General features: G+C 43.5%; 1 protein-coding gene across 2 annotated transcripts in view; it reads left to right on the top strand.

The window, feature by feature from the left end:
• Positions 1-5,098, top strand: part of RTN1 (reticulon 1) — a 125,828-nt gene extending 120,730 nt beyond the window's left edge. For both annotated transcript variants that reach the window (XM_054635268.2, XM_054635269.2), the window contains 5 exons: positions 1,884-2,022; positions 2,880-2,949; positions 3,331-3,377; positions 3,460-3,518; positions 4,272-5,098. In XM_054635268.2, coding sequence (XP_054491243.2) covers positions 1,884-2,022; positions 2,880-2,949; positions 3,331-3,377; positions 3,460-3,518; positions 4,272-4,314 — 358 coding nt within the window. In that variant the 3' untranslated portion in view covers positions 4,315-5,098. The remainder of the gene's footprint in view (positions 1-1,883; positions 2,023-2,879; positions 2,950-3,330; positions 3,378-3,459; positions 3,519-4,271) is intronic.
• Positions 5,099-20,687: the final 15,589 nt, after the last annotated feature.

Here is a 20,687-nt window from a genome sequence, read left to right on the forward strand (position 1 = left end):
AAAGGGTGTGTTAGATAGAAGGGGTTTTTATGACTTAGAGCAAAGGATAAACCCACCTCAAGTGAGTGGCTTTGTGGTTGTTGGGAAGGATGACAGTTTATCAAGAAAGTCTCACAGATATGTATGCTTAAGAAGGATTTTTGAATGCAGAATCTGAAGAAGGAATAGAAATGGAAGCAAGTGTTGATATAGAGGAAAAGAATTGCTGAGCCAGTTTTACTGGCTAACCAAGAAGGCAAAGGCTGTGTTAGTTAGAAGGGGTTTTTATGACTTAGAGCAAAGGATAAACCCACCTCAAGTGAGTGGCTTTGTGGTTGTTGGGAAGGATGACAGTTTATCAAGAAAGTCTCACAGATATGTATGCTTAAGAAGGATTTTTGAATGCAGAATCTGAAGAAGGAATAGAAATGGAAGCAAGTGTTGATATAGAGGAAAAGAATTGCTGAGCCAGTCTCACTGGCTAATCAAGGAGGGAAGGAGTGTGTTAGTTAGAAGGGGTTTTTATGACTTAGAGCAAAGGATAAACCCACCCCAAACAAGAAGATGTTTTTACCAAGCAGAAAGATAGCACAGGTAAACAAGACTGCCCGTGTTGCAAGTAGAAAAAAGGTCTCAGAATTTTCCACTGCAAGAAAACTGAAAAACAATTTCTATCTCAAACTGTAATGTACTAACTTTTAGTGATTGGAGAATAGCAACATGAATATGGTAATTATAGGAGTTATGATAGGCTATAGATAAAAGTTAAGTTATAGATTGGTTCTACTGTATTGAGATGCTCAGCAAAGAAAAGTTTATAATGCATTTGTAACCTAAACTAAGGGTGTCCAAGGCTGCCTGCAGCTGGAGCTGACAGCTGTAGGCACAGGCTCTGTCACCCACAGCCATGGACTGCTGTAACTCTTGGATGGAATAAACTGCATTTTGAAGAGCTCCTGGAGTCCTGCATCCCTCATTTAGGCTCTTACAGTGGTGATGCCCAAGTGCTGCTTTTTGTGCCAGAAGAAATTCTCATCTTGTTCATAAAGCAGGAAATAAAAATATTTTCACAGTTTCTCAAAAATTGTAAGGTTCTGTTGGCTTAGATCCTGGAGAGAGAAAGAAAAAACTAAATACCACAAAGATCGTCATCCTCTACGACATGGGATTTTTTTCTCAAAAAGATACTGGAAATTTCAAGCAAACAGAGAAAAGCTCTTTAGAGCTAGTGATAATACAGCATACCTGCAAGAGAAAAGAGCATTGTTTCTTGGCACAGTCTATGGGGCACAGAGGGCAACTATCAGTATATTTTCTCCAGTGACCCAATATCTAAGTGATGGTGCCAGTGCCAATGCACTCCCCACTCTCCACAGGGTCTGGGGGGATTGCTCCACAAGAGCAGTGATCCTTTCTCCTCTGCTGTGCCAACCACTTGTTAAACCAGGTCATGGAACTGGTGTGGTTACAGACACGCACACTCTAAAAAAGAATCTTTTTGGGGTGCTGCTCCTCCTGCTTCACTTGGGTCAGTTCTGAGCAGTGACTCAGGATGGGGGGATGTAGCTCAGAGAACAGCACAGAAATTTGTGGGGAAAACTCCCAGGTCAGATTTGTATCCCCATTTGGGTGAGAAAAAGAGAGAAATCCCATCAAGACCAGGCTCTGTGTGGGAAGAGGGTGAGGCTGGAGGTGAACAGCCCCAGCTCAGCACCACCCAGAGAGATGGGTCAAGCAGGGTGAGGAGGGTGTGCTTGTGGCCCTGGGCCTGCAGGGAGGGGAGCTCAGTGCTCCAGCACAAAGAAATGAGGTCTGGGAAGGAGGGAATGGTGGGGTGGATGGGTTTGAGTGTGAACAGCAGGGGAAACTTCCCAGGTTTGTAACAGGACCTGTGTTTCTGGCAGAGCCTACTTGGAGATGGAGATGAATCTTTCACAGGACCAGATCCAGAAATACACAGATTGCCTCCAGCTATACGTCAACAGCACAGTCAAAGAGCTGAGGAGACTCTTTCTCGTTCAGGACCTTGTGGATTCTTTAAAAGTAGGATTGCTTTAAATATTTTTACCCCCTCTCTAGAGGATAAATCTACATTTCAAAGAGCTGCTTCCTATGTTGACAGGGTTGTCATGAAACCTAGTTTTGTGTAGCTCCAAATATGAAAGTTGCTCTGCTTTTTGATTTAAAAACTGTTTCCAGCACTTTAGAGGTTTGGCATTTGAATGTATTGATAGGTAATACAGGATGTAAAAATTTGCAGAACCAGCTTAGCTCCACCTCAGTTCTAGAAGCATCCCAGCAATTTGCTTTCTATTGCTTTGTTATAAAATAATGATCCCCTCTGTTAATCTGGATTTCATCTGGTGGCATTTCCTGCTATGGAAGAAGATCATCTTTCACTCCCTGTTGAAATAACTATTGATTTTTAGCCTTATACTAGAGCAGGTGTCCTTTAGGGAAAAGAGAAGATCATTAAGAGAGCAGACATAGGTTAGGCTCCTAAATTAGTAAAGAACTTTAGGAAAATGTACCCATCTTTCAGCCTCAAGTGTTATCAGTCCCTGGGATTACCACTTCAGGGCTCTGTTTCACCTGTTTGGGGTGACCCCTTGCCATCATAAACATTGGATGCAGAAATCTGCCTATGCCATTCTCAATGCAGAGTTCTACATGGGTGCAATTTAAGCCCTAAATAGACATGAAAGCTGAGCTAAGAGGGTGGGAAGCAGAACAGAGAATGGGGTTTATACACCTAGAAAAACTACCTCGTTCCTAATGTGCCTTAACCACTCCTTTCCACATTAAAAAAGGCTAATATGCTGTTACATTAGCTAGGTAAGCAAACTATTTTCTTCTTATGCTGGCACTGGAGATGATGTAATGATCCATCTTTAATTTAGTTTGCAGTACTAATGTGGCTGCTGACTTATGTGGGAGCCCTCTTCAATGGCCTGACTCTTCTGATAATGGGTAAAAATCAACATTTCTTTTAAAAATCTATTTTTAACTTGAACTCCCTCCAGATTTCAACTTAGACAAAACAGCCTATCCCTGGCCTGCCTTCCCCTCAGTTAAACCACCAACATTTATTTCCCTTCCCTGTAAATATTAATTATTCTGTTATGCTCCTGCTAGAGCTACTTTGCAGTTTATGGTTTTGTGCAGCTCCCAGTCCCAGAGCAATGGGGAATTCCATATTTGGGAGGCTTGAGCAAAGTGCATTTTTAATACAAAGCTCCCTGGTGGATCAGCTGACCAAGTGGCACGATAATGTGTTTGCCACCAAAGTAGGTCTCTCCTCTGGGGGAATGTGATCTGCAGAACGTAACACTGTGCTCTTTTTCTCCTCAGCTGTGGTGTCTATGTTTACTCTCCCCGTTGTATATGACAAGTACCAGGTAGGTCTGTCTGCAGGGTGCATTTGGGGTGGCCCTGCCTGGTTGTTGCCTCCTTGACTTGGTCTCCTCTTGCTCTTTGCAGGCACAGATTGATCAATACTTGGGGCTGGTGCGGACCCACATAAACACGGTCGTGGCAAAGTGAGTTCAGCAGCCAGCTGTGGGAGGCTGTGGTGCCCTCGGGGGTGGCTGGGACCTGGGTGGCCCTGGGGACACTGTGTCCTGTCAGTGGTGTCCTCCCAGAGGGGCTGAGATGCCTGGAGAAACCCTCCCAGCTGAGTGCAGACTAAGGCACTCCATCCTTCTGTCCCCTCCCCTGCTCTTTGGGGGAATTGTGGGCAGAGCAGCCCAGTCACAGACTGGTGTCCACACTGGTACCTGGCCAGGACAAACAGGAAGGAATGAGTTAATTCTCTTCCCCACTGACCACTCCAAGCCTGGTTTTTTGCATGAGCTGATAGCATTAATGACCAAAGTGGGAATTAGGACACCACCCTGTCACAGAAAGCAAATACCTGGAAGCACCATGATCTTCAGTGTTTCTAGTCCCCATGGAACAGGCAGAAAACCTGGGTGAAATGTTGAAATTTTGTTCTCAAAATTCTATTTTTAGACTGTACTCCTGGCTTTCTGTAGACAATAGACCATGGAGAAATAATGCTGGGGGGAGAATATCACTGAAGATATCCCTAGAGTACATGAACCACCAAAAACCAGGCGTGTAAGAACACCTGATGGGCATCACTTCTGTTTCTTATTTCACTTTAATTCACCTGTTGAGACAACACACTGAGCATGGACTAGAGATTATCCCTGGATAAGAGTCCAGGTGGGGAACCACTGGAAAAGAATAACTGCCTCACCATATAATCCTTTTTCTTCTTTCATTTTTAGGATTCAAGCTAAAATCCCAGGTGCTAAGAGAAAGGCAGAGTAAATCAGACATCAAGAATTCATCTACTACAGTAGTGCATAATGGGGAAATCTGGAGTGAAAGCAGATCTGTTCTTACACTTTACTGCAAATTTATCATTCTTTTTTTTTTTCTTGACACCATAATCTTAGAAACATAAAACTCAGAAGCAGTGCTTTTCCCCTGCTGCTTCTGCACTTAGAATATTTGCAATCACTTGTGTCAAGCACTAAAGTATAGTAAAGAGAAAAGTGTACTAGATGTGGTTTTTTGTGTTGCTTATAAAGTGCATGATGGTGAGAGCCTAAATAATATTGACCTCTTTATTTAATTTTTTTTTTTTTAGTGTTTTTCCTTCTTCTATTGGCATTGCTTCTATAACTTTTAATGTTACATGTGGCTAGGGGCTTTCCTGCTTAGCGCACTTGATGCAATAGTTAAAATTGCTTCTACGTCACTGGGTTGCTGGTTGGATTCATCTTTATTAACTATATAGAATTGTAGACTGATGTTTTAGTGTTTTCCAGCACAAATAAAATAAACAGTAATCAGTACTTATGGTAATCAGTTTTGTATAACTCAAAAAAAAGAAAAAAAAGAAAAAAAGAAAACAAAACCCAGTACTTTTGTCGTAAAGGATTGACAGGCTGATTTACATGTATGGTAACTGGAAAGTTCCAGCATGTTCAATTTATTACAATTTGTATTACATTCTCTGTAGTTCCTAATGGACTTAATTATGGACTCTGAATATTTGCACTTATGTACTTGATACCGAATGCAGAAATAAATGTTACTAAATGTAAAAGTTCTCTTTCTTGTCACCACTGGGATTACCTTGACATGTGGGAACTGGCCACACACTGTGCAAAAAAGAGCATTTCCCCTCTTTCTCTCTCCTCTGAACATCAGCACACACTTTGCCCTCACATCATGGTGCAGTCCAACGAGTAGTACCTAACTAAGAGTAAGTAGCTCATCTAATATTTTTACATCTTGATGATCCTCCTTGGAATAACAGGAAGATCTCTACACACAGGTTGTTTGTTTTTGTTGGTGGTGTAGCAAATATCAGGTACATGAACCAGGGTCTCTTCCTCCATTTGCTCACTGAGCAAACCACGAGCAGCACAGTATGGAGGTGTCAGCACAGCAGGAAGGGCTCTTCAGTTTCCTTATCACCAACTGCTGCTCTCTTACCCAAAACTGTGCTCTGAAATCTGCTTTAAACAGAATCAACCTCAAATCCAGAGGCTGGGAGCTGAAACAAGCACTTATTCTGGCTCAATGGTGAAGTTTTTTAAAAATTGGAATTTGGTGTTTGAGAACCATCAGAGGAGAGAAACAGCTGTTGAAAATAATCCAAAGTGCTTCAAAACAAGCAATTGGTTAAGTGCTTGATTTGCCCATTTATGGAGCACACCTGTGGATTTTTTTTTTTTTTTTTGGTATAAAAATATGAACATCAAAATATCTTCAGCCAAATTTCTGGTTTTCTCCTTTTCAATCAGAAAAGATTTTCAATCACAAAAGGTTTTATGAAGAATCTATTTTTATACAAAGAACTAGATTTTGAAGCACTTATCCCAACTTTGTAAATTTGAAGTCTTTCCTTAGACTCATTCATTAATTCACCTTTGTCTCAGTTCCATGTGGCCACAGTGACACCTGTCCAAAGCCAGGCTGCAGTTCTGTTTGTATCTAAATGTAAAACCTAAATGCACATAAGGAGTTGGTAGAAATATTAGTATGGCTGTGGGCTAGTTAATTCTTGTGACAAGTCTCAAATACCCTTATTTTCATTTAAGCTTTATATCTAAATGTTAAAATACTAGGTTGGGTTTTAAATGTCACCTGCAGCTAGATGGGAACATTTTTTCTCAATAAGAAACTGAATTTCCTAAAAGAACATATATTGGTTTTGATCAAACAGAGTATGTTTGCTTTAGCAGGTGCAGTTTGCAGCCAGAAGTTAAAATTCAACAGGAAGCCCCATTTTTTATCTGCTGTGGAGTTCCCTGTGTCTCTGAGGAAGGGAGTGCAGACCATACAAAGCATCCCTGAAGATAAAGATTCACCACCAGAATTCTTATTACTTACAAGATGAGTGTGTGGGCCCAACATGCTGATTTTGAAAATGAGCCCATTTAATGTCCCATCCCCCTGGTGCCATAAATGTGTTTTTCCCTCACACCCCCGTGCAGTAATATCCAAGACTGGCCTTTTGCAATGCTGAGCCCTAAGCACAATTTAAAAGCTACATCTCCTGCCTATTTAGAAATAAAGCAAAATGAACCTTCTGGAAGAGTACAACTATTCTCAAGAGCCTAAACCAATAGAGACCAAGATTCCCATTCTTGTCTCCCCCAGCATCACCCACTCTCAAACCCCAATCCCAGCCCTCAACCACCCTGACTGTACCCCTGCACACACACCTCTCAAACCCACATCCTTTTCTCACATCCCACCTTGCCAAACAAACTTCCCAACATGCTCAGAGCTGCTCTGACTTTCCATATATTTGGCAGTAAGAGCCTGCAAGAGCAGCTGGGGTGGCTTAACCTGGTGGGTGGGAGCAACTGGGAATCCCACACTGGGATGTGGGAGAAGCAGAGGGTTTCAGGCAGGCTTTGAATTGCTGATGCTGCTCATGGCCACCATCCCCTTATTGGGATCACAGCAGCACTTTCTGTGATGCCTTTGGGCTTGGATAAAGCCAAGCTCTGCTAATTCCTGGTCCTTCTACACACCTTGCAATAACAGAGTCCCTGTGCATATGGGGAGGGAAGGTTTGTGGCACCCTCAGTGTCCCTCTAAGTCTCCCTCATAGAGCAGCACCTTGTGGAGGGGTTGGACATCCATATTTTTTGTTTTCAAACAATTTTGGGGGGAAATAGCCAACACTGAGCTGTACTTGTTAAAATATTTTGGTGTGATTACAGTAGATGGCTGCAGACAGCAGAATAACCCATTCATGAGCTGTGCTCTGACATACACAGGCTGTGAAGCCCTTTGGCCTCTGATCTCCATTTGCAAAGTAAAAAGCAACAGTGGGAAAGCTTGACTAGTAAAAGCAGCAAACTTGTGGGTATTTCTAGGCAGGTGAAACCTGGGAAGTAGCTCACTCTGCCTGGGTGAAATGCAGGGGATGGTGTTAAACCATTCATTTATCCTCAAACTGTCCCTTGGGTGAGGAACCTGCACATCAAATCACCACTGATTCAGGGGTCTGCTTTTCCACCTGCTTCCAAGGCTGCTTTAATGAGAGAAGGCAGTGAGGGGTGTTTTGAGGACCCACCTCACCAAGGGAGGGTGTTCAGGTGGTTGGAGGAGGGTGTGTGCCAAATTCCTGGCCTGGGCTCTGCCTCCCTCCTCATCTCTGCATGGTTTGTGGTGCTGATGTTCCCTTTCTGGAGAGGAAGCTGAGAGCTCTCCAGGGTGAGTGTCACAGGCTTATTTAGAGGCAGGGACAGGTAGAGACCAGACCTTTCCGTGGCTGGGAGCTGGCTGGGTAATGTAAATAAAACTTTTGATCTGCTCAACATGATACTGTTCTTCAAGGAAGATAACAAGTCCTCCTGCTGAGCTGAGCTGTGAAAGCCAGCCCAAATGACTGGGTTAATTTGAACTGAAAGTAATTTACCTCTGACTTGGGGATAGGAAATCAGGAGTGCCATGCTGGCAGGTGACAAAACTTTGTCAGAACATCTACATGAGTCATTTCTCATCCTCTGTGACTTTAAAATGTCTTCCCCATGGTTTCACTTGTACCTTGCAGGAACTTTATAACCCTGCTCCTAAACTGCTGCCTGTTAAGTAGAGACTCAATGATTACTTAAAAGTTCTGTCAGAGCTTTATGTCATTTAAATGTCTGTTCCTGTGCCTTGAAATAATTACTGCATTGGTATTTCATGTGAAATGTGAATATTCTCTAAGGTCACTGGTTTTGATTCCCTGGTTCTTGGTGCTTCTGCAGCATTTCCACCCCTCTACATATGTATTTGCCTCTGTTACTGATCTCTTTCATGCTCCTTCTGCTCTTTAATATTTATCTAGTGAGAGTAGGATCATAAAGCACATGAGTGCCAGGAAAGCCCTGGAACTGGGAGGAGATAAGAATGTTCTAATATTCTGTGAGCAGCTAATCCATTTAAAGAGAATCTGTCTGCTCCCCCATAGCTTTTGCTGTCTCCCTGCTTGCTCTCAGATGGCAGCTGTCTCCCATCCCTGTCCTGGTGGGTTACAAGTCAGTCAGCTGTGATCCTACCAGCCTTTCCCTCTCCATAGGGGCCAGGGAAATTTGTGGCAAGCCCAGTGTTTGCCCAGTGCAGCTTTGAGAGGACCAAGTGTGATCTATTTCTTCCTGACTCCTCTTAATACATCCCTTTCTTAGGCAGAGGATTAAAAGCTGCTCCATCAGTGTGTGAGGGTTTCCTGGGATGCTGGGAATGGGTGGATGAGGCTGCTGGCACCAGGGAGCCTGGCTGGAACGTGCAGCACTGCAGGAAATGTGACATTTGGGTCAGGGTGAGATGTGGCCACTGACAGGAGTCAAAAGCTGCAGTGCCTGGAGCAGCAGGAGGAGTGGGCTCTGCTCCTTCCTGCCAGGCTTCCATGGTGCTCAGCACCTGTGCAGGAGAGAGGGGCAGAGCCCTCTCTGACAAAACAGGGGAAAGATGAGAGAGTGGGGACCCTTCTCCACAGGTGCACAGGGAAAAGGGAGTGGATTCTAAGCAGGTAAATGAGCTTGTCCTGCTTTTCTCATTCATCTGAACTGCTCATTTCCTTGTCTCTGCTGTCTGCTGTCTTGGTTTGGAAAGACAGGAGTCTGCTAAGGAAGGCAGGAGCCTCCCCTGAAAATGGAGAATGTAAACCCTCCCCACCCCTCCAAATTGCTGTAAATTTTAAATTAAGGGGCTCTCAGGCAAAAAAATATGGGAGCAGGAATAACAGTTCTTTAATAGGGAAGAAAAAAATAAAAGGATAAAATAAATAATGCAGTGAACCAAAACAACACTGACAGAGTCAGAACCCAACCTGACACCCTGTGGGTCAGGGTGTTGGTAGCAGTGCCATTGGAATTGTGGCTCAGCCCTCCTGCAGTGCCAGGGGTGGTTCTGCTGGAGCAGGGATCCTGTAGAAAAGGGTGTAGTCATCCTCTGAAGATCCAGTGGGAGAAGAGGCAGCTGCTGTTCCCCTGGGGAATCCAGTGCAGAAGCTGTGCAGTTATTCCAGGATCTCCAGATTATATCCAGGCAGGAATGCTTGGCCCCTCCCTCTGGGCTCACATCTCCCAATGGGATGCTGTAGTTCTTATCAGCCATGCAGTGACATTCAATGGCTGTTATCAGCAGATGTCCCCTCCCGAGGGAGGAGTGATTGTGGTCACTCAGAGAGAGAGATAAGGCAAACTGCCCACTGACAAAAGATAATCTGCCATACAGATGGTAATAGAATACATCTTGCCTTGCAACCTGGAACATCTGCTCACCGGGGAAGAGCCAGGTCACTGTGTGCTGGAGCTCTCCTCTGGTCAGCATCTGATCCAAATGGCTGCCACTTCTGCAGCTCCCCTAAAAAGAGCTCTAAATCCACAGGTATGTCAGATTGATAATCTGGGGACACCAGCAGGTGTGTGCAGGGCAGGTTATTTACCTGTGCAGTCACTGTTCTGTTCAGCATTCTGGCAACCGCTCCACAGCTGGGACATGCTCATCCCTGCATTGCCCCTTTCTCCTCTTCCCTTTCACTCCTGCTGCCCCAGCCAAAGCACTGGAGATGCTGCAGGCACCAGGAGCAGGACTGGAGGATGAAAAGAGCTCCACAAATCTGTCTAAGAAAACAAAACGGCCAAGGACACCTGTGCTGATATGCTTTCATTCCTCTTCCCTCCTGCCTGCCCCTCCACCAGCAAGTCAGACTCATTTCCCTTGTTCATTGAATATTAAAGAGATTCAGCCTCAAGGCTGCAATTTATGCCTCCTCATGAGTCTTTTGTTTTAGCTGAAAAAATAATTCAGTCCAGCAAAGCTGATTGTCATTCACACCAAGGTCCCTGTGTACACACTTCCCTTTATAAGGGAGCTGTAAAGAGGATTTAGTTACCTTTTTACTTCTTTTGCACAGCCCTCTAATTTAGATGCGGTGATATAGAGTACCCCAGACTGGTCTAAAAATGACAGAATTATAGAATCCCAGAATGGTTTGGGTTGGAAGGAATCTTAAAGCTTGTCTAGTTTCAGCACCCTGTCGTCAGCAGGGACACCTTCCACCATCCCAGGCTGCTCCAAGCCCCATCCAACCTGGCCTTGGACACTTTCAGGGATGGAGCAGCCGCAGCTTTTCTGGGCACCCTGTGCCAGGGCCTCAGCACCCTCAGAACCAAGAATTCTTTCCCAATATCCCACCTAACCCTGCCCTCTGACAGTGGGAAGCCATTCCCTCTTGTCTGTGGGAACCCAGGAAATTCCTCTGGCTGCCCTGGAGGACTGGAGACCCTGTCAGGGGGCTCAGAGACCTTGGCACAGATCCCAAGACCCCAGTGCCTTTGATTTAGCCCTTGGAAAAAACAATTACCAACCTTATATGAAGAATTACAAGCCACAAAATTTTAAGTAGAATGATAGTGAATTTATCACAGAGTGGAAAAATAGATTTTTGGGGTTTTCAGAATGGGGGTTCAGGGAGCAAAGATGGAGGAATTGGGGCATGACCAACCTTTCTCCTTCTTCTTGGCCTCCATCTTCTGCTGTGATGGTGGCACATTTAGATTGGTTTAGAGTAGAAGCTCACTGTCTAACATAGATGATGGGTATTGGGAAGTAAATATTGTATACGTAGTTTTTAGTATAAAAAAATCATAAATATTGTAAATGTAGTTTTTAGTATGAAAAGATAACACCACCCCAGGGCAGGCAGAGTGCCTTGGACTGTCTTGCTGAGCGGACCTCAGCTGGACAGGAGAAAATATTTTATAGATAAGGAACAATAAACAACCTTGAGACCAAGAACTGAAGAGTTCTGACTCCTTTGACTACCAAGCTGGAAAAAGACACTTTCCAATATTTTCTCAGGGTCACTCTGACCAGTGAGAGGCCCTGAGACTTGTCCTGTCACTCCATGCCCTTGTCCAAAGTCCCTCTCCAGCTCTCCTGGAGCCCCTTTAGGTTCTGGAAGGGGCTCTCAGGTCTCAATGGAGTCTTTTCCAAGCTGGGCAGCCCCAGCTCTCCCAGCCTTTCCTCACAGCACCTTTGTGGCCTCCTCTGGACTCACTCCAACAGGTCTGTGATGTACAGTACCATTAAAAATTCTTATAACATTTTATAGATGTGCCAAAACCAACAAAACAACGTATGTACCATCCAGGCAGTGGAGTGACTTCAATCACAGATGTCTTTACACAAAATATTCCTCATTTGCCAAGTCAGACATGAGGTCTAATTTCATTTCTCCTAATTCTACAGATGCTTGCTTGGAGAAACCAGCATCCACACAATCATTGCACTGAGTGAAAAAGTATCACTTTTGGCACAGGTTAATCCTAATTACTGAACAGTTACCAGCAGAACATCAGCTTGACTTGTCAGCATCCAGCAAACTTGAGGTGCTTAGCTAGGAAGAGGTGGGCTGCAGCCTTCTTAGAACCTACCTGGGGAAGCACCTCTTGTATTCCTTCTAACTTGGAAATCTTGAAGTCCTGGAAACCTTCTTCATACCTCTCTCCCCTCAAAAACTATACCATTTACAGCTTTTTCCAGATGAAATATAGAAATATGATGAACTGTAGAAAGAAAAACTCTCAAAACCCCTACTCTGAGTTTTCACGTGCCAGCTTAAAAAAACCTGAAGGAGTGTAAAATTCTGATAGTACTACTGTCTCTTTTGAACACCAGACTTTCAGGAAACCAGCTTCAATTTTAATTCTGACATCATCAGAATCAAGAATCTCTCTTCATCTCAAGTGTTTTCTCCCGCCCACTTTCCCCTCAGCAGTCACACGTCCATGACTCACATACTATACCAACAGTGGAAATTGAGAGAAAACATTTCTCCTCCTGCCATTTAGCCAGAGGTACTCCCACAGCTCCCCAGTCACAAGAGACTTGAGTAAGTCAAGCCTTCTAGGGAGAAATGGGGCTGTCTCAGTTATGCAGGATGAAGTGAGGTTCAGAACTAGACTTTGCAAAGGAAAAATCAGCCAGAAAAGCTTTTAAAGTACCTGGAGTCAAGGTGTGATGGGTATGGTGCCATGAGAGAAATTATGAGTAAAGCACATAAAATCTTGATTAATGCAAGATTTTTAAGAGGATCTCCAGGAGCAGATGGGAATTGGTAACATAAAATGAAAATAAAAAAGCTACTGAGCTTTGCTAAAGGTACAAAGTGGTGAAGTGTCAGGGGGAGATGCCATAGGGAAGGAGAGGGGTAATCTTGACACCCCTGAGCAGTAAAAATCAGAGTGTACTTTGCATTTCAGAATTCTGTCCTGGACTGATAACAGAAAATTACCTTGTTGGCTAGAAAGCTGCTGCTTAGAAACAAATACTGATGGGCAAATTCTGGTCAAACACTGTTTGAAAATCCTCAGTGGGGCAGAGGAATGCTGTTAGGGTTGTACAAGGGAATTACAGGACTGGAGTCCAGAAGAGCTCAGCTTTGTTACTTTTAGCAAACCAGAGGCTGGGAAGGGGGAATAGAATTGCTCTTTGCATGCACATAGGGCATAAACACAGGAAAGCTAAAATCTGTCTAAGCTGGTGCTTAATTAAGGTGCTGAATGAGGACACAGGGAAAAAAATTGCATTTGATGGTTTGAACTGAATTGGTTCAAATTTATTATTGGTCAGGGAAATTAACACTGGCTCCCAAATAGGAGTTAGAAACAAGCCCTGTGAATCTCTGAGTCATTCAAGGTGGGAAATGGGTTATGTAAAATGCAGAGTGTTACCTTGTTGATAACATGTGCCAGTGGCAGTTCCCATGTGGCTCTCCTTCATGAAAGGTGAATTTACAAAAAAAGTGAGTTTACAAGGGAGGATTGAAGGGAGCCACACACATTTTTTTCCCCCTCAGTAAATGTCCCCATCAGAGAGTGCCTGTGTTTGTTTTTCAGGAAGAGAATATTACATGGATGGGGATGAGAACAAGCAGATCTGCTGAGGTCAGAGAAGCTCTGTCCAGATCACGTGAACTCAAAATTTGGCCCATTCTCCTTGGGAGGAAAAGATTCCTCTTGTCCTTTATTACTAACTGGCAATGTCTGGGTCCCAAGGAGGCTGTTCCAGGCTCAGCTGGGGCACTCAGAGGGGCAGGCACTCACCCAGGCCCCCTGAGGCCATCGTTAGGCTTGTGACAGCATTTCAAAACCTTGTCAATTCTTCCAAATGCAGATGGTGCTTCATGACTCCTCTTGTTCCCTGGGAGTTAGAAAGATGCTAGAAAGACAGAATGGTTTGTGTCTTCCTCTGTGAATCTGGTTTGCCATAATTTTGCAGGTGGGGAAAAGGGTAACCAGATTAGATTCAGGTTGTGATGGATGGGTTCATAGAAATGAGTGCAAACAAACCCACAGGGGATTTCTCTTTGGTATAAGTAAATAGAAGTGGAAAAGATCTACTCCAATTCCCTTCTTAGTTTTTAATAAACTTGTCAGGATGCAGGTGATTTATGAGATGGAAATTTCCATTCACAGTGAACATGCATTTGCTCAGACTGAGAGTTGTAGTGTGGGGAAGGAGGGAGCAGATCCTCCTACACAAAATCACCTCTGCTCCTGTAGGCTGGTGCTGCATTTCCCAGCTACTCTCCCCTTCAGGCTGGGCAGGGATTTTTCTCTCCCCATTTGATGATCATTGCAGTAGCTGAATTTATTTCAGGTGCAGGGCAGCAATGAATCCTTAGAGGGCTGGGGCTAGAAATCAGAGTATTTCTGAGCTTAAATGTCCTGTGGCAGCAGTAAAACCATCCCAATTCATGACTTATCCTTTGCTTTTGCACTTTGTGTGTCTGTAACTTATTTAACACCCTCATCTTTGACAGGAATTTGAAAGTAAGACCTGCAGAAAAGGTTTTATTGGACGTGCAGAGGCAGCATGATGGCAAGGAAAAGGCATTCCTCCCCTGTGGAGGACCTTTTGTGTAGGAGTCACCAGACCCTCTTCTTCTAAGTGTTAAAGGACTGAAATTCCTGTGCAACTCTGCAGAGCTGTTTGAAGTGAAGCCCTGGCTTGAAATATCTGCTGGAAAAAATAAGTGACTTTGTCATATCAGAAGTTCTGATTTTGAGGCTGTTGTTACAGGAAAAAAAAGTGATATTATACAGTTCCTGAAGAAAAAGGAATATTACTACTATTTTGCCATTAAAATCTGTAATTCCACTGATGTATTTGTACAAAGCTGTGCCACCACAACTGTGGGACCATAATCCATCTGGAAAAAAAAAAAGTGAAGAATAGGTAAATATTCTACCTGGAAATGTTTTATTGCCTGAAAATGAACTAACCTATAATTCATCCTCAAGAACAATTTCTAGTTGAGGGGCTAAACTCAGCAGGAGAATGGAGTCCTTTGGTATTATAGTGCTGGGTTAATGGTTGGACTCCATGATCTTAGAGGTCTTTTCCAGCCTCAGCAATTCTGTCAGAATAAATCCATTTGTTTACTTGGCCCAGAGCTGCCTGCATTTCAGTCAGGTACAAAAGTGCAGCTACCAGGTTCACTGAGACCTGTTTAAGACATGAAAAGATGTTCACAAAAAGGGGACCTCCTCCTCTTCCTAGCAAAGTTTAATTGCTAATTATTCAATTGGCTGTCATCAAATGAGCAGATGACTTTTTTCCCCCCATAAAGCCAGGTGAAATAGGTCTTCTGCTCTTCCAGGGATAACTGTTCATCCAGATAATGGCATTTTGCCTGCAGGGCAATGAAGACATTGATCCTTTTATTTTGGGGGTGAACTGGAGACACTTTGCCCATTCAAAGCACAGAAGAGCACCAGTCCATGAGGGTGAATTGATTTCCCCCATGCCTTGCAAGCATCAGGGGGAGAAATGGGAGGGTGGGATCAGGTCCTGTGCAGGTGCCTGCCACACAGATCATTTAACACCTGGCTGTCCTTGGCACAGCTCAATTTCCAAGGCAATTTCTCAGGGTGCTGGAGGTGAAGGATGGCCCCAGCTTTGCTGATGGTGCCTTGCTGAGCCATAAATTGATGCTGATTTGGAGTGGGGAAGGTCTCCAGGAACAGCCTGGCAAGGTGGCAGCAGCTGTAAATAATGATGGAGAGAAAGGGGCCAGCCCCTACCAAGCTGATTTTCTCCAGAGGAAAGATGCAGCACTTTTTATTAGACTTTTTTAGATAATTGAAGAGAGGTGAGGCTGTCCTGCTGGTTCTTTGTTTCTTCTGTTTTCTTTGTTTCCTGCCTGTTTCTCACAGAAATGATCAGCAGTGCTGCCTGAAATTCCCTCATGCAATCACTACTCCATCTTCAGTTCTGAAATGAGGATATTTGTACTGAGACCCCCCCTGTGATGACTGTAAAACACAGATGGCTACATTTAAACACATCCATGGGAAAGCCCCAAAATGCAGCTCAACTGCAAGGTACAGGCTTGGAAGATAAAACAAAGTGTGTAAGGTTTATTACTAACATTTTTTAAACTTTTGTGGTTTGAAAGTTTGGGATGCCAGCATGGGCTCCAAGGCCAGAAATTATTTATTTTAACTGCTAGAGGTATTTTATGCACTGTGTTTTGTGAAATGACTTTGTCCTTGTATCGTGCATGTTTCTTCATGTGGGGATATTTGGAGCCAAGGATTAATAGGGAAAATGGGTCTCATTTTAACTTATTGTTTTTAAATTTTTTTGTTTGTTTAAAGATCTGCCTAAGAAAATGTAGTTATCCCCATGATGTTACCCCCATGGCTGCAGTGGCCATGGACTGCCTTTTCCTGTTTTCTGGGGTAATATAAAAGACATAAAATCCAAAGGGAAGAGTCACAGCAAGTGTTTGGTGGGGAAGGGCCATGTGAAGGCCATGTGTTTCTAGATGAGGGGGCTGCCCATGGTTATTAATGCATTTCCTCCTTGTCTTTTTGGTTTTACTCTCACATATGGGGCCATCTGGTTCCTCTGTGGGACTCCCAAGACTTTTTGGCAAGCACATACATGAAGATGTCTGGGGTTTTTCCTCTTTGAGCCTTTCTACTACATCTTATTTCTGGAAACCCTGCTCAAAAAAAAAAAAAAAAACCCAAAAAAACAGAGAGCTGCAGTCTCTACCTGTCACACAAACCTGGCTGTCAGCAGTGTTGGTGGTGTAGGGCAGCCTTGGGAAATCCTCTTTCACTGACAGGTCTGGTGGCACAAGAAGTGGCTGCAGCTTGCACTGAGGTTCAGTGGCAGGTGGTGAGAGACAGATGCTCCTTGTCCCCTCGGCCTCTGAAGTGATCAGGTGGCCTGAGATCTGAAGGCAGAAGGGAATTTAAAATATGCTCAGAGCACAAATTCATTCTTTTCAGGTCCTGAGAGGTTAGAAGCTCTTGAACTGTCTCGAATGTTAGTTTTTTCCTCCAGTGCCATATCAGACAAGAACCTGGTTAGGGAGCTGCTGGATTTTCTTGGAAGATGAATGTGACCTATTGAATGCCATTTATCATGATGACTGCTGTAAGAAATGCAGCCTGCTGTCAGGGTACCTGGATGGATTACAGGCATGCAAAACTGGAACAATTCAGCAATCAACATCTCGGTGTGAAGGCCTTCCTGAAAGAGATGAAGTAATGGCTAAAAACAGAATAAATTTGTTTCAGAAGGCCAGATTAATCATCATGCAGGAGAAGGATTTCTTCAAGTGCAAGCAAGGAAATTGCACTATGAGTAATAAAGTTGCCCAGAGAAAAAGGCACCAAATAAACTAAGTACCAGGAGACACATTGCAAACAAGTTTTATCTGTCTCTAAAATGCCCCTCTTGGAGATGTAGGGGCAGACATGGCTGAGCAATCTCCAGGGATGGATTCCACACTGCCTCTGGTTATCACTCCAAATTGTCCAATTTCACAATGTTCACAACTTCCCATCCTTGTCAAATCTGTTCAACTGTAATGGAAAGTTATTCCTGTCTAACAAAACTGGTTTCTTATAAATAGTGAGGATTTGGCACAGCTTGTGCTTTCTAACATGTACAGTACAAAATACTCACTCTGCAGGCCTCAGCTGTCAGAATGAGGATTTGGATGGGACAGGGGCCTGAGCTGCCCTGTTGCCTTTGGGATGAGTTTCAGGGCAATTTGGTTTGAAATGCTGCACGTTTATAACGTCCCTCAAAGAGCTTTTAACCAGGAGGTCAAACAAAAAGGGCACTCACAGATCAGACAGATGGCTTGGGGTGACAGGAGCTGATTCATGAGCTGTAGGATGGCCTGGAAACATTTTGCCAGTGACTGTCCATGATCTCAGCACTCTCTGCCCTCCTGGCCACTGTCAGGCTGCTCTCCCTCCCATGCCAAAGGAGCCAGGGGGGTTGAGGAGGGATTTCAGGTGGGACAAAGCAGTGACTCTGATGTGTCCATGGAAGTGATGCCAGTGAACAGGGAAAGGACAGAGTCAAAATCCCTGCAGGGATCTAAAACCCTGTGGATGTGGCACCAGGGACATGGGAGAGTGGTGGCCTTGGCAGTGCTGGGGGAGCTGCTGGACTTGATGATCTTAAAGGTCTTTTCTAACCTAAATAATTCCATGGGTTTTGGGAACATGGTGTGCTAGCAGTGCTCTGCTGAGCTGGTGCTGCTCTGAAACCAGAAGTTTGTGCCTGTGGCAATGAGAGAGTCCAGGAGGGATGGAAAAGGGCCAGCTAATCTTTTTTATCTTTTTTATCTTTTTTTTTTTTTTTTTTTTTTTTTTTATATCACCTTAATTTCTAAGCCTCTTTTAAAAGGCTTAAAGGTTTGATTAGGAGAAAATCTTCAGCAGTGAAGAGGTTGGGATAAAAGGCTGGCTGGGTTTTGGAGGAGCATGTAGGAAAAAATTGCAAGACTTTCCAGAGGAATCTTTCTCCTTAATAAAACCCTTATATTTGAGAAAGCTTTACTTCACTAATGTCAGTTTGTGGCTGGCATTTATTTTTGGTTTAGAAACAGGCGTTAGAAGGAAATTGAAAATATCTAAATGCTTTATATCAAATTTTCTTTTTTTTTTTTTCCTGAATGAGATGTTTAATCTAGGCAACAGAGACTTGGAAAAAGCAAGTGAAAGAGACATTTTAGTGCTTTTCAGTGCCTCCAGAATCCTGCAGAGGGGCTGTGTACAAGGGCCTGGAGGGTCAGCACCAGGGGCAGAGGCTTCCCTCTGACAGAAGGCAGCACCTGAGTTGGATTTTATCATCTATCTTAATTTATGCACAATATGCCTTAAATTTTCTGATGTTTCCGGGGAAAAGAACTCACATCTCTATTGATCTGAAGGTGGCAAAAAAAAAAAAAAAAAGAAATTGTGATTTCGGGCTGCTATTGTTAGAAAGAATTGCCTGGAATTGCTATGAATTGGTGAAGCTGGGGCAAATTCTGCCCTTCCAGAGCACCCCCTCTGCTGTTTCCTGCATATGTGGACTTGTTTTCCAGCATTTCTCCTGCTGATATTTCACAGAAAATGCCATTCCAGTGGCTGGTGAGCATCAGGGATGCAGATGGGCAGGTAAGGCTGGGGCAGGAGCTTCTCCACCAGATAAAGACCCCATGGTCACGGGGCAGCTGCTGGTTTTCCAACAAGTTGGTGGATATCAAATTAAAGCCAGAGCTCTCAGCTGGCTGAGTGCCTCATCTTCACTACAAATTCACTCATTCATGGATTACAAATTTTCTTTTTCCCCCTCCTATGAGGATTTAGGCTCTGTTACAAAATCAGGATATAAAAAAAATTTCACGCCACTCTAACAGGTACAATAATGTTTTGGATGAATTCAAATCCCTGCAGTTATTATTCCAGCTCAAGCTAAATTAAAATTTACAACACAAAGAGTAGCTTCTGGACTAATGTAAATCTCACTTCAGGCTTTGACAAATCCAGATTAGTATTTTTGGTTGGAAAAAGAAGTAATGAAGGCATGACTGCCTGGAAAAATTCTAAAGATTAGCTACACCCTGCTTAAGGGAAAATTATTTTGATCCACAGGTCTTAATTCAGTTTAATAACCTCTGTAAACTTCTCTGAATGACTGTTTTAAAATATTACCTCAGCGGAATTGGAGTTGGAAGCATTTTGTCACTGAAAATGTCACCAGGTCCTGTGGACTTCAAACACTGCTTGTGCATCTGCCTCTTCTGTGCACCAGGAGGAGGAGGAGGAGTGTGAAAGATGCTGACCTACTTTAGAACAAGGGAAAACAGCTTTAGCAAATAATTAAAAAAAAAATCCTTCTCTTCCAGAGTAATTCTTGCAGAACAATAGAGCAATATTTGACACTCGGAAACCATACATTCTAATTTCATTGTGTTTTTCATTTAGGAAAACACTTGGAAAATGAAGGCTCTGCATTCAGAGGGGAAATTGTGCAGTGTCTTGAAGGTACTAATGCTGCTATTAAGAAATTGGTATGGGAAATTGAATATTTAGTCTGAAACATATGGGAATAAATTACTTGGTAACCATGGAATTAATCTTTCACAGTTGTACTATTAGAAATGTTCTCTTGTGTGAGTTAAGAGACAGAGAGAAAGGCATTTTGGGGTGAAGGGGGGGTGCTTGCCTGCACTTTGGTGCCTGCAGAGGTTTGGCTGTCACAGAAAAAAACCAATCTGACAAGGGAGGATGGCAGAGCTGATCCAGGCCTTGGCTCCCCTGGAGGGGTTTTAATGGGGGAGCAGAAGGTGCCATTTGTACATTATAGGGGCTGGGGAAATTTGATGTGTGCCTACACTTCTGTCAAAGTAAAAAGAGTAAGGGTCTTGTGGTCAGTGAAGTAAATTGTGAAGTTCTCCTCTCAAATCTGTTGTGATTTCAGTGTTTGGTTTTGGGCCTGTGTATGGGATCAGCAAGGCAACCCTATCTGTCTGGGAGGAATGGTGCCTCTGACTCCATTGATCCAGAAGGCTAATTAATTACTTTATTATACCATATTATTCAATACTATATTACACTATCTAAACTGAAACTGAACAAGAACTCAACTGCACAAAATCTGGTGACTGTCTCCAGACTAACTGTCAGGACACAGCTTGCAGAGATTGGTCAAGAAAACAAAACACACCAGAATCCAATTACCAAATTCCTTCTGCTAAATAATCTTCCAACACATTCCACATGCTCACAAAACAACAGGATCAGCAAATGAGATAAGAATTGTTTTCCCTCTGTGCTTCTCCAGGAAAAAAGCCTGAGAGAGAGAGAATTGTCTCTCTC

This window comes from Agelaius phoeniceus, chromosome 6 (genome assembly GCF_051311805.1).
Source record: "Agelaius phoeniceus isolate bAgePho1 chromosome 6, bAgePho1.hap1, whole genome shotgun sequence".
Classification (NCBI taxonomy): Eukaryota; Metazoa; Chordata; class Aves; order Passeriformes; family Icteridae; genus Agelaius; species Agelaius phoeniceus.